Below are 17,731 nucleotides of genomic sequence, written 5' to 3'. Positions count from 1 at the left end.
GAATTTTATGCCATTTTAAATGAAGTCTTAAATGTTGCAAGGGGATGATGTAAAATAATGGATTTTCTGGGTCAGAAGGCTCTTAAAGATGCCCTGGGGACTCTAACCCATCCCTTCATTTGGGATCCTTTGTCATGTCTCTCAGCCACCTCATGTTTCCTCCAGGGGGCATCCAAGGGGACATTTGCCTCCCCACTCCCAGAGACAAGGTCTCTCCAGGGCCATGTGTGAGCTGGGCAGAAGCTGGGAACCAGACCCAGGGAGCCCCAGTTCACCTCTCCAGGAAGGAGGGAGTGACCACCCTCATCCAACACCGATGCGGTTCGAGCCATCTGGGGGCTGAAGAATGTCATTACAAGGTGGCCATATCAGAGCTCTCTTGGTACAGTGACAGGAACACAAACCAGCCAGGCTCGGAAGAAGCAGGGGTGGAGTGAGGAAACAGAGACAGCTAGTATAGACGAACCTGCGAAAGTTTGCAAAGAGCTGGCGAGAGAGAAGTCGCTGAGGGGAACATGGGCATCTCTGAATCCTCTTCTACAGAAGAGGGTCATCTTCAGTGATTTGGGCTCATCTCTTCATTCAGTGGTCCTCTCTAGAACACACTGGATGTGCAGAAAATACGCCCTCCCACAGCAAGGCAGAGATGAGCAGGACCGGTGTCCTGTGCCTGGCCATGATCTGGGGAAAGGGTGCTGAAGCCAAATGCATAGAGATAATAGTGGCTGAATATAGGAGGCACCCTTCTGCAGGTATGTCCCGGACGTCGAGGCATGGTGACAGGCCCGGGCTCATTGTATAGCAGGGAGCTCCAAAATCGGCATGGGGGAACTCAGCAAAGGCGGCTCTATAGCCATGAGCACCATAGAGAAGTAGTCCTCTCTGCCCACAGCTTTTTACTAGGTCCAGTTCAACCAACAGCATACATATATATATTGTCCTGGGTTTTAATTGCTTTGGTTTCTGGGGTTTTGAGCGTTAAGGATTTCAGAATGCAGCATTATCTTAGAGGTCTGTTTTTGGTTTTGTTTTGTTTTTGGGTTTTGTTTTTGGTTTTGGTTTTGGTTTTGTTTTGTTTTTTGTTTTTGTTTTTGTTTTTGTTTTTTTTTTGAGGTGAAGTCTTGCTCTGTCGCCAGGCTGGAGTGCAGTGGCACAATCTCAGCTCACTGCAACCTCTGTCTCCTGAGTTCAAGTGATTCTCCTGCCTCAGCCTCCGGAGTAGGTAGGATTACAGGCATGCACTACCACGCCCAGCTAATTTTTTATATTTTTGTTAGAGATGGGGTTTCACCATGTTGGCCAGGATGGTCTCGATCTCCTGACCTTGTGATCCGCCCACCTCGGCCTCCCAAAGTGCTGGGATTACAGGTGTGAGCCACTGCACACAGCCAGAAGTCTGTATTTTAAAGTCTGTCTCCTTTATAAGATAGGTGCAGATCAGAGGATGAGTCCTGCTTCAGTTGGTAGAACCTGTTTATGAATCCTCTCTAGTTGGCATTTCTGTTCACGCCAAAAGTGTTCTGGTTTGGATGATAAGTTATATTGTCCCCCGCTGGTTATAGGTGACCCACAATTTCATTATGAGAAAGAGGAAGGATCAGGAACAATTGCAGTGAGAAATGCTTGGCATCCGAGTGACTTGTTTACTTACATTTTGATGTGCAGATGCCTCTAAGTACTTTTATATAAAGACTAGGGAAATTGACTGGAACATAATCAAAGCCCAAAGTTCTTAGGGATGTTTTCTGAAGTTGAGCAAAGGAGAGAGCCGAGAGTGAGCTGGTACCTTTTGTACACCAATAAAAGCTGATTAACAAGCAAAAGTTTGCTGGAATCAAAGCAAAAGGATAAATCCAATCAAGCTAATATTTAAATTGAAGGCAGAAGGGATGGCAAGAAAATAACTGAGCAGTCAATAAGGAGAGCTCAAGGGTCATCATAAAAAAAAAATTCTCCCCAACTGGACCCTGCAACACCCTAAGAAGCCCAATACCAGACATGGCAACTGTCGTGGAAACAACACTATCAAGATTGATACCAACATAGGTCTCCAGAGCTGCTGTGCCCAGCGGTATCTCAGTATCTGTGAGGTTCAAGAGCTTCAGTACAAGGCTAAGACTTGCTGTATAGGAAAAGTATCTCAAAGTCTGTTGAGCACTTCACTAAAGCTATTCTGCCCGTCTTGGGGAGCAAGAGCTGTGTGTGTGAAATTGGGGGAGAGTAACAAACTGGAAGAAGGCCTGAGTTTAAATCTAACTGGGAACACATCTAAATTGGGTGCAAAGACCTTACTAGAAGTGCTGCTTGCTATCTGTAATGTTGAAGCTGCTGCAAGGAGCCACCTGTACTGTCACGATGGGTCCTGGCTGGCAATCCAAAAGTAGCCAATGCCAGCTTTCAGCAAGATCCATGGTAGTTTTCACACTGGTAATGAGCTGGCAGTGCAGGAGTTCATGATTCTCCCTGCTGGAACCGTAACCTCAGGAAAGTCGTGCTTTACCAGAAGGATGTCATCAGGCAGAAATATGGCAAAGATTCCTCCTAGTGAGGACAAGGGGTGTTTTGCTTTTCACGTCCTAGAGCAGGAATCAGCAAACATTGGCTCACAGGTGAAATCCAGCCAGCTCCTTGTTATTACATGGCTTGTCCTCCAGTCAAAAATAGAAAAATTCAAAAGAAGAATAACATTAGTATCAAATGATTTACAATACATCGAACACTGTTTGAACTCTTTGCATTCATTAACTCATGTCATCTTTACAACGAACCCATGAAGTAGATACTATTTATTACTCTATAGATGAGAAAACAGATGGAAGCTTCTAGATAGGTTAAGTAATACTCAAAGATCATACAGATAATGATTTGTTCAGCTATAATTACAGACCCAGGGAGCGTTAGCTCAGAGCTTACTCTCTTAACCTGCTTCCTTGTATGAAAAGTTCCCCAATGCTTTAAAGGTAGAGGGTAAGTTCCTAAAGAGAGATTCAAGTATCACATTCTGGTGTGTTCACAAGAGGGAAGATAACAGTGTCTCAGAGAAGCAAGGAACAAAGCAAGCTTTGTAGAAGAACAAGGCTACCTTTCCATCATGATGGCTGGATACTAACTTTGAATCCTAATAAGCAAAATCATATGCCCTCCCTGCAAAATTACATTATTCTCATTAGCAGTCCTAATGAAGTTTTTTATGACAAAAACATGGTCTCAATTATTATTATAGCTTAAATTTTGTCAATAAATAATGGTGGAAACTTGTTTTCTCTCTTGTTACTTAAGTATCTGCATAGTACCGTCTGTTTTTCCTCTTGGCCCATAAAGCCTAAAATATTTACATTTGGCCTTCTTGGAAAAGTTTGTTGACTCATATCCTAGAGAATACAGAACCCTGGAGCTGCTATGGAATGTGATTAGAAAGGCTGACTATATTATAAGTAGTGAATGGCATGGACAATAGCCTCTAGTTCTTACAGTTTGGGAAATATGACCTTGAAGTTCAAGCCTGCAGATGTCCTTAGCAGTTACATCACTTCTGACCAGTTGGTAGGCAGGTACGAGTCCTTCATCAAGGGCTACTCAATGGTGTCTACTGAAGATGCTTTGGACCAGGATAACTAAGAAACTTGGCAGCAGCTGTCTGCTAGTGCAGGTTATATCCATGTGACAGGGAATCATCTCCCTGTGCCCAGCCAGAAAGGAACTATACCAAGACTACAGATAAGGACTCAGGCAACTGCCTCCTACTCAAGGTGAATCAGAGAGACCCCATGATGGGATCTCTTCAGAAGTGCAAAGTGGCGCAGGCCAAAGGGTAGGGCACTGTTTCCCACTGTGTTGGGGTGACTGAAGATTCTTGCATTGCCAAACTCATGGTGAGGATCTGTACTAGGTCAACCAAGGCTGGGGCCCCTTGCCCATCTGAGCACTTGGCCAAGTACAGCCAGTTCCTCAGGTGGAAAAGAAGATGGGTAGCACCTTTGGTTGTTCTGCAGACAACAAATTCAAAAAGCTCTAGCCAAGTAAGTTCTGGGGCAGGCGAATGCCTGAGCCAGTCAAGCACTTGTCAGCTTGTAGGACCTCTACTGCTATTCTAATTATCTGTGCTCAAGACTTTAGACACTACCACTTTGGAGGGGTCTTTCCTTGCTCATCTCTGTGATGTTCTGCCTCCTTAGAACTGCCGTATCAACTTTTGCATCAAATGCCACATCCTCTGATACATGCTATGTGTCAGATGAGACCTTGAAAACATATGCTAAGTGACAGAAGCCAGACACAAAAGAACAAATAGTGTGTGGTTCTACTTACATAAAATAGCTAAAATAAGCAAATTCACAAAGATAGGAAGTAGAGAGTAGTTATGGGGAAAAGATATAAAGAGGGAGAGTTTTTGCTCAGTGAGTGCAGAGTTTCTCTTTAGATGATGCAGAAGTTCTGGAGACAGGTGATGGTTGCACATTATGAATGTATTTAACAACACTGAACTGTACACTTAAAAATGGTTAAGATGGGCCAGGCACAGGGGCTCATGAAATCTCAGGTACTCAGGAGGCTGAGACAGGAGAATCACTTGAACCCAGGAAGTGGAGGGTGCAGTGAACCGAGATGGCGCCTCTATACTCCAGCCAGGGCTATGGAGCAAGACTCCATCTTAAAAAAAAATGGTTAAGATGTTGTCTTAGTCCATTTTGTGTTGCTATAACAGAACACCACGGGCTGGATAACTTAGAAGGAATAAACTTATTTATCATAGTTCTGGAGGCTGAGAAGTCCAAGAGCAAGGCACCAGCAGCACAGGGCCAAGTCTCTTTGCTTGCAAGATGGCATGTTGAGCACTGCCTCCTCCAAAGGGGAGGACCACTGTGTCCTCACATGACAGAATGGTAGAAAAAAGTGAACCCACTCCCAAAAGTCCTCTTTATAGTGGCATTAATCCATTTATGAGGGCAGAGCCCTTAGAACTAAACACGTGCCATTAGGCCCCACCTCCTAACACTGTTGCATTGGAGGTTAAGTTTCCTATTCGACCATAAATTTTGAAGGGGACAAAACATTCAAGCATAGCAGATGGTAAATTTCATGTTATATGTATTTTACCACAATTTTAAAAGTTGGGATTCGGGGGAAGAATTCTTAAAACAAAAGCCTTTGACCACTGTTGACAGCCCTGGCTCTACTCATGTGACCGACCCCAAGTCATCCTGTTCCTCACTTTTCTCCTGTCCATGTGTCCCTGGATTTTGTTCCTGGGCTGTCAACAGGCATAAACCCCAGTGGTTTTAAGGTGCAAATTGAAAGAAAGCATTCAGTAGTCTCCCAAAAATGTGAAGGAAGAACCATCTGCAAATTCATGCATTGTGCTTTAGTTTCATCTTCTATTCTTAATACTAATCACCTGTTTAAGTTGGGTCTAGACTCAATTAAAATTGTCAGCTCCTGAAAGTTCATTCTGAGCCTGACTCTCTCATGAGAAACTGTAAACGTGGGAAATTCTAACACAGCTAGGAGGTTCCAGCACACTGGACCTTACCTTACCTATAAACAACTGGGCTTGGTGTATATATCAGAACATCATGATGTACCCCATGAATATACACAATTATGAATTTTCAATTAAAAAATTATTAAAAATAAGATAAAAATAAACGATTGGGCTTGATTGAAGAGGCTAAGCAAAAATGCAGTTTTTAGGTTTTGCTACTTGCTTTTCACTAGAATAGATCCAGCTGTGTGTGGTGTGATTTTGTTTTAGATTTTTTAACATACCATTTTTATTTACTATCATAGTTTACTGTGTAGATTCTACGAGGAGAGAATATAATGTCCATAGTATGAACAAAAATTGACATTCTTTTTTTTTTTTTTTTTTGGAGACAGAGTCTCGCTCTGTCACCCAGGCTGGAGTGGTGCAGTGGTGATCTCGGCTCACTGCAACCTCCGCCTCCTGGGTTCAAGCGATTCTTCTGCCTCAGCCTCCTGAGTAGCTGGGACCACAGGTGCGCATGACCACGCCTGGCTAATTTTTGTATTTTTAGTAGAGACAGGGTTTCGCCATGTTGGCCAGGAAGGTCTCGATTTCCTGACCTTGTGATCTACCCACCTCGGCCTCCCAAAGTAAAAACTGGCATTCTAAAATGTAGATCTTTAAAGTCGTCGACCTCTACCCTTACAATGATTGAGAAGTTGTAGCAGGGTCAAACGGACAGTTGTTATTACTAGTATTATACCTTATTTTATAGAGTTCTTTATAGTGTGCAAAGTGTATCCCCACGTATTTTCTCATTTGGATGATCTAAGCATCTCTGTTTCTACAATTTCAGCACTCTGTGAATTATCTTTAGCAAATGTTTCTTACCCGATCGTCTTCTATCAATCAACCAGGCAGGAATCAGCAGTTCCCCATCACAAGGAATGTAAGCTTATTTTAATAACATTTGAGGCAAAACCTAATTAGAAAAAACAAATCCCTCATCAATTCCTGTGATTTATTCTAGAGCCAAACATCTGCAGCCCAGTTTCTTTGAATGATAGTCTCCCTGTCCTATGAACAACTGAGAGTTGAAGCGGTGTCTTGTACAGGTGTAAACAATATGCGGGAACACAGCACAAAAACTGCAGGGACCACTTTAGAAGAAAAGCCCCCGCTTAACTCTTGATTTGCTTCCTGAGTCCCAATGGGGCAAAGCCCTGTGCAAGGCTAAGAAAGTGAACAAGACAGGCTTCTATCCTGTTTTACTATAGGTTCTGTTATTATTTACATATGTCACGGCCAACAGATGAAGCGATGACTGCCAGGAAGAAGACAGTTTGTTATACTCATATCACGGGGCTCTACATAAGGAGTTACTGGGGTTGGTCCGGAGGCAGGAGGAGGGGGAAACTGGCAAGAGCCTTTATTGTGGTTTGCACAGGAAAGAATGGGCAAGGTGGGGCCAGAGCAGGTTTAGGATTGGCTAGTTTGAATGATTTCAGCAGGCTCTGCAGGGTAGGAGCTGTCGCTAGTTGCATGGTACCTAGCCAGGGGTAATTAGGGTAGGGGAATACCTGGCCCTACATCAGGGTAGGGGAATACTGGCCCCCAATAAATGAGACAGTAGGAGCGTGGATTCAAGATTGCAATTTGACAGAAGCATTCCCAGGACAGTCGTTTGCCATCTCTAGAAACTGGCTAACCCTGGGAGGGGCAGTTTCTCCAGGGTCAGAAAAGCCCCAGATGTCAAAGCATTGGAATACAGAAAATAAAAGACAGGGTTAACACGCCCCCACCCCACCCAAGGACTTACACTTTATTGTGGCCCGCAGGAGGAAGCTGAACCTGACACACAAATCCCCAGGCCTTGGTCTCTTCGATTGTATGAGGAGGAGTTCAGATTGTGTAAATGACAAGATTTCTGTAAAGCCTCTCATCCGCGATTCCATGAAGTAATTAAATACGAGAAGAAGGTGGCAAATGCTGTAATAGAATTGAGTGCTCTGGGAAAAAAAGGAAATGGTGGCTGAGAATTGAAAATTGGGATGGTTTGGAAGGAGGCACCGATGCTGGGTTAGGGAGTTTGCATGGAAAGGTGATGTGGATGGGCGGGCTGGTGGGGCCGGGGTTGAGGCATGGGGGATTCCTCTTCTGAGAGTCACCAAGCAGAAAACAAGAGTTCACCAGCAAAGAAATATCTCCACCAAAATGTCCAGTGCCGAGGTCGAGAACCCCTGAGTTTGAGTAAGAACTGGCATGGAAAAAGTGCATGGATTTGTAGTATCCCAAGTCAGCAGGACTCGATGTTCTCCAGGACCTGGCTGGAAGCAGGAGAAGAGAAAGGCAGGAACCAGCTATTTCAAGTCATTTGGTCTCCTCTAAGCCTGGCTCTCAGGGACTGGGGCTGTGAGGAGGGGAGGTATCGGGCAAAGGGTACAAAGTTTCAGACAGGAGGAGTAAGTTCTAGAGGTCTGTTCAGCATGGTAACTACAGTTAATAATACTGTATTGTGTAATTGAAATTGCCAAGAAAGTAGATCTTATATGTTCTTAATACGCACACACGAAATGGTAAGTATGGGCGAGACACGATGGCCCACACTTGTAATCCCAGCACTTTGGGAAGTCGAGACAGGCAGATCATCTGAGATCAGGGGGTCAGGAGTTGACCAACCTGGCCAACATGGTGAAACCCTGTCTCTACTAAAAATACAAAAATTAGCTGGGCATGATGGCAGGCACCTGTAACTCCAACTACTTGGGAAGCTGAGGCAGGAGAATTGCTTGAACCCAGGAGGTGGAGGTTGTAGTGAGCCGAGATCAGGCTACTGCACTCCAGCCTGGGTGACAGAGCGAGACACCATCTCAAAAAGAAAAAGTAAGTGTGTGAGGCGATGCATATGTTAGTTACCTTCATTTAATTATTTCACAATGTATACAGATATCAAAACATCATGTTACACATAGTATATATACACAATTTGTCTAATTTGTTTGTCTATTATGTCTTAATAAAGCTGGGGGGAGGTTGGGCACTTGGCAAAAAAAAAAAAAGATTAATGCATCCCTACTGTCTCCTAAGCTATACTCCACGAGCATGGGGACTATATGTATCTAGCTTGGCCAAAGCCTGAAATATAATATTACTCAAAATATTTTTGTTGAATGAATAAGAAAATAAATGATTTAGATATGTTGCTATCCTCATCCAGAGCCACCTTAGATTTCATGACAGAAACTGGGTTTGGTTAGTTGAGGTTTGCTTTTAGTACAAGCCAAATTTTGGATTTTTATAAAGTTAAATCTGTTGACTTTTTTTTTTTTTTGGTAATTTCTTCTCATTCTTCTAAATTTAAAAAGTCCCTCCCATCCACTCCTCAGCCCTTATCAAAGATTTGATGAATATCCCTTCTCTGTTCTTACCAGTTTCTTGTGGGTTTCCTTCTTTAAATATTCAACTGTTTTGGCCAGGATGGCTGGGTGCAGTAGCTCACACCTGTAATCCCAGCACTTTGGGAGGCCGAGGTGGGGAGATCATCTGAAGCTGAGAGTTTGAGACCAGCCTGGCCAACATGGCAAAACCCTGTCTCTACTAAAAATACAAAAATTACCTGGGCATGGTGGCAGGTGCCTGTAATCCCAGCTATTTGGGGGTCCGAGGCACAAGAATCACTTGAACCCGGGGGGCAGAGGTTGCAGTGACCCCAGATCATGCCACTGCACTCCAGCCTGGGCGACGAAGGTAGACTCGGTCTCAGAAAAAAAAAAAAAATTAACTGTTTCATTCTATCTTTCTCAGAGGGTGGTGCAGGTACCCATGGTACTCCTTGTGATAATGTAAGATGATTTTAGGAATTCTATTGATAAATATTCTTGTGGTAATGGTTGTGTAGGGTTTTTATTAATAACTTTGTAATCAAGACATCAAACCTGTATTTCACAGAGGATATTGCTTAGGGTAAGGGTAAGTTTTTAAAGATGGGTCTGTTTTAAAATTTAAGTGGATAATAGTGTATGCAGTTGATAAATATGAAAAACTGGTGATAGGGATCTGAAAATTACTAAAGTTTGGGAAACATTTGTTAAATCCATTTTTTTCTGTCTAGAGTAAGGTAACACTCAACTGTTTTTCTCCCAACTCACCACCAGATCATTAACCAACCATTCCAAACCATTTATTGAATTACTGTGCTTGACTTAATGTCTAGCCTAGCAGGTCTCCCCTCCCGGCAAGGAGTTCTAGGGTCCAGCTGGGGGCATGCGAGCAGACAGTGACCCATGGGCCATAGCACATCCAGCAATGCCCTTGGGACCTGACGCAGATGAATGTGGGTTACAGGACCGGAGCTGACCCAACATTCCCAGACCCCAGCGTGGAAGTACAAGAATGCTATTATCCCAAGGAGATATTTCCAAGGGGAAATGAGGAGGGACAAAAATAAATATTAGGCATCAAATTAAAATGAGAAGACCCAGTGATACTCTTTATAATTGAGAACTAGATTTGTAGTGATGAAATTTGGAACCTTAAGTAAAGGAGAACTAAAGTGAGAAACTGGGTAGGTCATCATACCCTTTCTGTTGTCTGGTTATCTGCCTATGAAATGGGTGAATATAGCCTGTTGCCAAATAATGTTGAAAAGACAATTTATCTGGAAAAGACATGTACATATAAGCATGCACACACATGTGTGTGCACACACAATGTGATATATACAAGTATGCGAATCCTAAGGAAATCAGATACAAAAATCCAGACTTATAACCAGTGTGTGGATAGGTACTAAGTCCCCCTGCAGTGTTCTCATTTAATGACAAGGTTTCCTTTCAATACACAGCTTCCCCAGTGATTTTAATTATTTCTTTGGAGTCCGCTAACACCTTGACTGAAAGGCTAAATGGAACTTTAAAAAATGAGAAAAGCACCGAGTACCTCCCCAAACCGCATACCCCGTCATTTTTTAATTAATAAAAATAATGAATCTCACATACAACTTTTCTAAAACATGCAGGGCAAAAAGTGGGGGGTTCTCAAGGCACATGTATTTATCCATTCCCCACGCCTAATGTGTCAGTGAAGTGGGATGAAACCATGTGGCCAGACAGAATGGGATTTGGCAGAACCAAATAGAGAGTAGGGCTGGAAAGGACCTTAGAGTGCTTTTACTTCAAAAGCCTATCCTACAGAGGAAGAAACAAGGGATCTCATGACACACATACACCCTTCTCACTTCCTAGCAGAGTGACACCACTTAATACTATTTCTTTTGCCACCAAAGAGCAAATTGCGATCACTTTTGAATGGAGGCACTGTTGAGATAACCTTGCTGCCTCTGTTGAATTTCTGGAGTCTCAAAGTTGGAGAGAATGCAATGGACAACAGCTCACTACATGTAAGTGAAAGCCAGAGAAGACAGCCAGTGGGTGCTGAGTCATGCTAGAGCAGATGCTGAGTCATGTTGAATCTTGCTATCCTGTGGGATTCACCAGGGGAGACTAATCCCCAGGGAGTTTATTTGCTGTCTTAAATGCGGGTCTCAAATGAGAACCTGGGTACCAATTGGAAGAATATTCAAGTGGGGAGGGAGGCAGGGGAGGATCCAGGAGGTCTACACCCTATAAAATGTTTGGGCTGTGTCTGGGGCCAGGACTTTGCCCATTCTGGAGAGTCCAGAATGAGGTCTCTTCCTCCCTCTGTAGTTTTCCTGGTGGGCTGTGGGATCTCCTGGCAATTGAAGAGGGCTTTGCAAAGATGCGCTGGGTTTATAAATAATGCATTTCCTTTGTCTTGCAGGAATTCGGGAGGCAGAGGTACAATCAGATCAGCTGTGAACAGCTTACATAGCAAATCTAATAGGTTTGTAAATTAGATTTTGTGTTCATTTGTTTTTGCTGTAAGGCAGCTATTAATCTGCTTCTCTTCTTTGCTGGATGGTGCCCTTCTTACTTAGCAAATAGATCTGTTTCGTTTCACTTTGGCTTTGCATTTCCCTAATCACTTTTGGGGGGAGCTGTCAATGGAAGATCACATGAAATGGCCCAAGGTCTAGAGGCTGCAGAGATGGAAAATGCAGATGGGTAAGAGTCACTTTCTGGAAAAGAGCCCACCCACTTTGCAATGCCTAGGACGCCAATGAGCTTACTCAAACTTGCATGTTTGCTAAGCAATGGAGACCCTGAAGGGAACCAGGATTTTCACTCAATTTCATTGTGGTAAATGGTTTGTCCAGGAGGTTAAGATGGAAAATAAAGCATTCAGAAACTTTGCTGAGACCTCTTAAAATATTTAGGGAGTCAACACAGTAATGTTAACCCCAATTGTTGAACATATGCTCCAAATTCTGAGTGTTTCTACTTCATGTAATGGTGCAGAACAGTCATTGCCAGGGGACAGCTGGATGCAGGAGAGCACGCAAAGCCAGGCTTGCCCCTGGCTATGGCTACACCATGCTTCTGAGTCCCCATTCTCCATCAATGACAAGTGCCCCATAGCTATGACCTGTAGTCTTACAAGCCTGAGCTTAAGGAGCAGTGGAAGGAAGTGCCGAGTTATATGATGTAAACAAAGGCTACTACTCAAAATCAGGGGCTCGTTTTGCTTTCTAAATATCCTATTTTGGTCATTGTGGAAATAAGAGGTCCATATGATGCAGAGGATAGTCTATTATTTGCCCTTCCATATTTTTTTAGCTCTCTTTTCTGTATGAGACCTGTGAAGTACATCTGTCCCTGACTCTGCATGACTGACTCGAGAAACTGTTCCCTCGGTCCCTGACATCATTGCTTCTAGCTCTCTAATTACCTCTTAGCCACCTTGGAGCTATCAATGAAGCCTGTGTTATGCCAGGTGAAATGCAAATATGACAGAAAGAAAGAAGGCCATGTGCTCCTAAGTCCCTCTCTGTTCTATTAGGAAATGATAGCCCCGTTTTGGAGAAAGATCCTGCCCCTGAAGCCCAAATCCTCGTGGTAGCTTGAGGGGCCACAGTCTCATATTAATCAAGTATGAGAAGTGGAAAAAACAGTCCTGGGATCCAGGCAGCCCTGGCTTCACCCCCGGTGTCTGTTAGCCAGGGCCTTAGGCAAGCGATTTTACCCCTCTGAGCCTTGGCTCACCCATTTAATTAGAATAATACTGCAGTGTCTTTGTGGAGTGTTTCAGGACTAGAACCACCAAATATAAGGATCTATCTAGCCCAGCACCTGATATGTTAAAGGTAGTTATTTGATGCTTGTTACTACCACTGTGGATATATCTGTGGCATCATAAGAAGATCACTGGGGGTGAAGTTCGGGAGCTGGGAGGTGAAGCAACTTAAGCTTGAGATGTACCTCTAGTGTCATTTTGGAAATGGAGAGGGGACTGGAAACAGGAGAACACATTCATTGAAGAGGAATACCTCAACTCACCAATCCAGCATGTTTGTGCAGCACAGAGCGTGTAAAACCTGTGAACCAAGGTGGACCCTGGAGTTATTTGATCCATCCCCTTTATTTTACAGATAAGAAGGTTGGAAATCTGAAGTGACTTTTCCAAGTCCACCAAGGTAGACTGCAACTGAGCCAGGGTTAAAATCCCTTAAGACCATAATGGGCTATGCAGGATGCCATCCAAATTCACCCTGGAAGGTGGAGAGAGAAAGGGAATTTTACCATTATCCACACCAGCATTTATCTCTCTCCCTTTCCAACCTTTACCATCTTGTGTCCTGGAGAAGTCTGGAAACCTTTCCTGGAGGTTTCCGAGCAGGTCCCCTCTACAAGTATCCACAATAGAATTCCTCTGCAGCTCCTTCTTTCCTGAGAGCCTGGTGCCATCCCATGTGCCCCAGTCTCTGAGAAGCATCGCCCTAGACTGAATCCACTTTAAGCCATGAGATGCCAGGGCCCAATCACTGATTTCTGATGAGCACATCAGCTAGCCTCTTAGGACGATAACTCCTCATCACCAGCGTTAAAGCATTTCTGTTGTGCATGCCTACGCACTTACCTACTGAGGTAGGCTTCAACGAAGCTTGGGCAAAGCCACTAATTCTGTGTCCCTGAGGTCAGTGCCCCTGCCTGTGGTCTGCATAGAAGTTGGTGGTACCAAAAGGATGCAGCAATGCCAGCTCCTGCTAGAACCTCATGAGGTGGCAGCCAGTGGGTCATGCCAGAAACATCGGTGCTCCTTTGAAAATTCCAGAACCTCACGAGATGGGTATCTGTCTCTTCTACACCCTGTTTCTATAAATGGGCGATCTGTGGCTCAGAGAGGTAAAATGATTGACCCACAGTCACACAGCCTATGAAATCTTTCCACTGTACCCTCTGCTTGTATGAAAACAGTAAAAATTTCAAAGGGTTAGGTCTTGTGTACCCTCTCAGAAGCTCCCTTAAGCCTGCATGCTAGGAAGAGTTCCTCTGCCTTACTCAAAACTCATCAATTCTCTATCCTCTGCAAAGTTACAGATATTTGAGTTCGAGACAAGTGATATCAGCCAGGAGTCAGAAATACTGAGGAATGGAGGTGGGTGGGTGAAGGGAACATGTGAGACAACATGCACCCCTAAACGAATTCCTTCTCTACCTACAAAAGTCAAAGTAGGTCCAGGCATGGTGGCTCATGCCTGTAATCCCAGCACTTTGGGAGGCTGAGGCAGGCAAATCTCCTGAGGTCAGGAGTTTAAGACCAGCCTGGATAATAGGGTGAAACCCCATCTCTACTGAAATACAAAACTTAGCCGGGTGTGATGGCGTTCACCTGTAATCCCAGCTACTCAGGAGGCTGAGGCAGGAGAACTGCTTGAGCCTGGGTGGGGGAGGTTGCAGTGAGCTGAGATTGTGCCACTGCACTCCAGCCTGGGTGACAGAGTGAGACTCTGTCTCCAAAAAAAAAATAGAGCGTCGAGTTTAGAACTCACTAACAGGATTTCATCTTTTTTAACTTGGCTGTTTCAAGATAAATGAAGAGGACATAGATGTTTGGTTTGAACTCTTGAAAGCTTCAGAATTTGTCATCACAAATCCACTTATTCTAACTGGGAGAATCTGCTGTCAGCACAGACAAAAAGAACTTTGGATGTGACCCACATACATCTGTGTGCATCCGGCAGCAAGCCGGCTGACTCTTACACTGCCTTCAAAGATAGAATTGTAACCCAGTTTATAGAAACCTACTAGCATAGATTTCAAGCCTCTGAATTCAAGCCAATCCTATAATACCTGGTGTTCCTGAGTCAGATGGAAAGGGGGTGTTTACCCAGAATCATGATCCACCCAGGGAATATGAAGCCAGCCAGTTCTTTCATTCACCCAAGGCTCCCCCAGGATCGATTTCAACCTAAATTCAACAATACTTATTTATCGGGTACCTGCTATGTGAGACCACTAGGGAATATAAAGTGAATGCTGGAGATCTCTTGCTTACAGTCTCCTATGAGGGACAGACACAGCACAGATGACTGTGTAACAAGGTCCATATTTCAAGGAGCATCTCAGAGTTACCCTCAAGAGAGTGATGGGGCCGCCAGGGAGGAGGGGGAAGCCACAGGCTACAATTACATTGTCCTGGTATGAGTTCTTGTTTTCTCTTTAAGTTTGGAAGCCCATGATTTGATACTTTGTGGTTCATATACCTGCTTCTTGTAGAGTTTCTTATCAATAGCTTGAATAAGAAATATTACTCTTCTGACAGTGACTGCGAGGTTTTACCAGGAAAAAAAAAATCACTGGGGGCGGGGGAAGAAAAATAGGTTTATCACCTTCCTTCCTGTCTCCAAGAATGTATGTAGGTTATACCTGAGGGACAGAGTTTGTGCATTACTGGAAGATAAATAGACTTCCTTCTCTTCTCAGGTAATAACTGCAATTTTGCTCTTCTGGAGAAGTTTACATTCAAGCCCGTGCAAAAACAAAACTATTAGACTTGTCATCGGCTTGCTAACACATCATGTCTACCCTCTTCCTTTTTTTTTCTCCTTCCAGAGCTGAAGTTGTAATAAACGGCTCCTCATCACCAGCTGTTGTTGACAGAAGTAATGAAAGCATCAAGCACAACATCCAGCCAGCCTCATCCAAATGGAGACATAACCAGACACTCTCTCTGAGGATCAGGTACTGGTAATTACCTACAGGACAAGAAGTAGACTTGGTCTTCAGCACACACCGGCAAATTGCCGCTCTTCATCATCTAAAGAAGTCAGGATAGAAATAAAATGTTTACCTCCCGCTGAGGCAGGTTTCATCTGTAAGTGATCAATTGGAAATAAAAACCCCAGACAAGCCTAGCAGCCCAGCCTGTGGTGACTGGGGCCAGGCGGTGGCAGGAACACCCGCTGAGGTCCTGGACTCAGAAGCAGCAAACCTTGAGTCTCGGGTCAGCAGCAGAGGGAGCCTGGGCAGTGGAGGCCACAGGTGGCTGCTTCTTCCCAGGCATAAAGAGTCCTTACTTATTGGGGCCTGCCCGGGATTCACATCCCCTTTCAGTGACAGTCCTCCAGTTTGTTCTTGGAAAGTTGCTCCCTCCTCAGCCTTTGTGGCTTGCGTAGGCTGCTCCTCCCCCACAACATGAAAATGAAAACCTAGAGCCACAGGGGCATCCGGAGAACCCAGGAACTGACAGGACACCCAACCAGAAAGCAGAGGTCTGTTTAGCCAGAGAGCAGCTCTCGCCCTGATCTATGCAGAGTGATGTTTTCAGAGCACTGCAGGCGTCATGGGGTAGTGGCAATGGGGAACTGTAGAGAAGGAATTACAACTTCAGCATTTTGCACACTTAGTTTAGATGTAGCCATGATTGACCCAGCAAATATTTGTAAGTATAGTCCAACTATTCAGTTCCAGGCATCATGCTGGGGCCCCGGGGGTGCTCGCGTGAATCAGACATGCTAGGTGGGGACACGAATATAAGCAGAGACAAGACAACGTGGTATGACATACACATTAGGTGGTGCTGCATCTTACATATATATAGATGGAAATAAAGAGGCCATGCTGAGCAAAGAGCCATTCATTTTGTAAGAGGACTAAGAGGACTGGTCAGGAAAGGCTGGCCAGGAGCAGTGGGTTTTGAAGGATAATTAGAAGTTCACCAAGCTGCTTCCCACATGCACAGAGTCTGTGATCTGGTGCTTGTGAACAGTGCTGCAGGAGCAGGAAGCAGGGGGCAGGGAATAGGAGGGTGAGGTTGGGATGGTAGCCAGGACCAGATGGGGAAGGCCTTGATGACCATCCCAGGCCATACCATGGGGAGAGAGGGGAGCAGCCACCGGCAATGGCACCATGCAGAGCAGGGAGTTGCCCCTGCCACGAGGCTCACTATCAGAATGGAAATGCCCCTGCACCCTAGTTCTTGAAGCTTAGTTTTGGGACCTGTGCAGGGCTGGGGAGTTGAAAGGCATGAGCTCTGGGGACCTGGCAGCTGAGAAATCATTGGAAGTAGCTGACTCCCTGCCACCCTGCACTCCTTACTCAGCTCCTCTTCAGAGGCCTCCTGGTGGCCCTCCACCCCCTCACAAAGCCCTAACAGCTGCCCGCTTTGATCAGGGGCACCGTGGAGTCAGCAACCCCAACTGCATTGGTTCCCTAGGGCTGCTATAACAAATTACCACCGACATGGTGGCCTAAAACAACCGAAATTTATTCTTGCACCGCTCTGGATGCCAGAATTCTGAGCACCCCCTTGCATGCTCCAAGGGAGAACCCATCCTCTTGCCCTTTCCAGCCTCTGGTGGCCGCAGAACTCCAACCCCTGCCTCCATCTTCATGTGGCCCTCTCCTCTGTGCCTCTGTCTTCTTCTCTTCTGTCTCCTATAAGGACACCTGTCATTGAATTTAGAGCCCACCCGGGTAATCCAGGATAATCTCATCTCCAGATCCTTAAGTTAATTACATCTGCAAAGATGCTCTTTTGAAATGTGGTCACATTCATAGGTTCCAGGGGTTAGGAGGTAGACATATATTTTAGGGGGGTCACCATTCTCCCCACTACACCACCGTGAATGAAATCCTCCTGCCAGTATGAGCTACCCATGGTCCCCAATGTCCCTTTCTCCAACCATTGGGTAGAGAAATAGCTCCCCCACCCCTCGTGAAGATGAGACTGTCCTTCATAAAGACCCTGCAAACACAGTCCCCTCAGGAGCAACAGTGTACCTTCCCCCAGAGGGAAAAAGAATTTCCTCCAGCTTCAATTAATCACCAAGATTATTCATAATAAAAGATTCTGCAAGTGATTTGGAATGATGTTTAATAATTGATGGTAATTTCTCATAATTAGTTA

At 44.7% G+C, this 17,731-nt stretch overlaps 1 protein-coding gene across 1 annotated transcript in view; it reads left to right on the top strand.

The window, feature by feature from the left end:
- The window catches only part of ST8SIA2 (ST8 alpha-N-acetyl-neuraminide alpha-2,8-sialyltransferase 2), a 76,646-nt gene that overhangs the window by 25,824 nt on the left and 33,091 nt on the right, over positions 1–17,731 (top strand). Inside the window, exons 2-3 of the mRNA XM_033188915.1 lie at positions 11,264–11,326; positions 15,436–15,564. Coding sequence (XP_033044806.1) covers positions 11,264–11,326; positions 15,436–15,564 — 192 coding nt within the window. The remainder of the gene's footprint in view (positions 1–11,263; positions 11,327–15,435; positions 15,565–17,731) is intronic.

The sequence above is a fragment of the Trachypithecus francoisi genome, unplaced genomic scaffold, assembly GCF_009764315.1.
Source record: "Trachypithecus francoisi isolate TF-2019V2 unplaced genomic scaffold, Tfra_2.0 Lachesis_group3, whole genome shotgun sequence".
Lineage (NCBI taxonomy): Eukaryota > Metazoa > Chordata > Mammalia > Primates > Cercopithecidae > Trachypithecus > Trachypithecus francoisi.
Note: the sequence above shows the minus strand (reverse complement) of the source record. Positions and strands in the feature narration are given on the sequence as shown.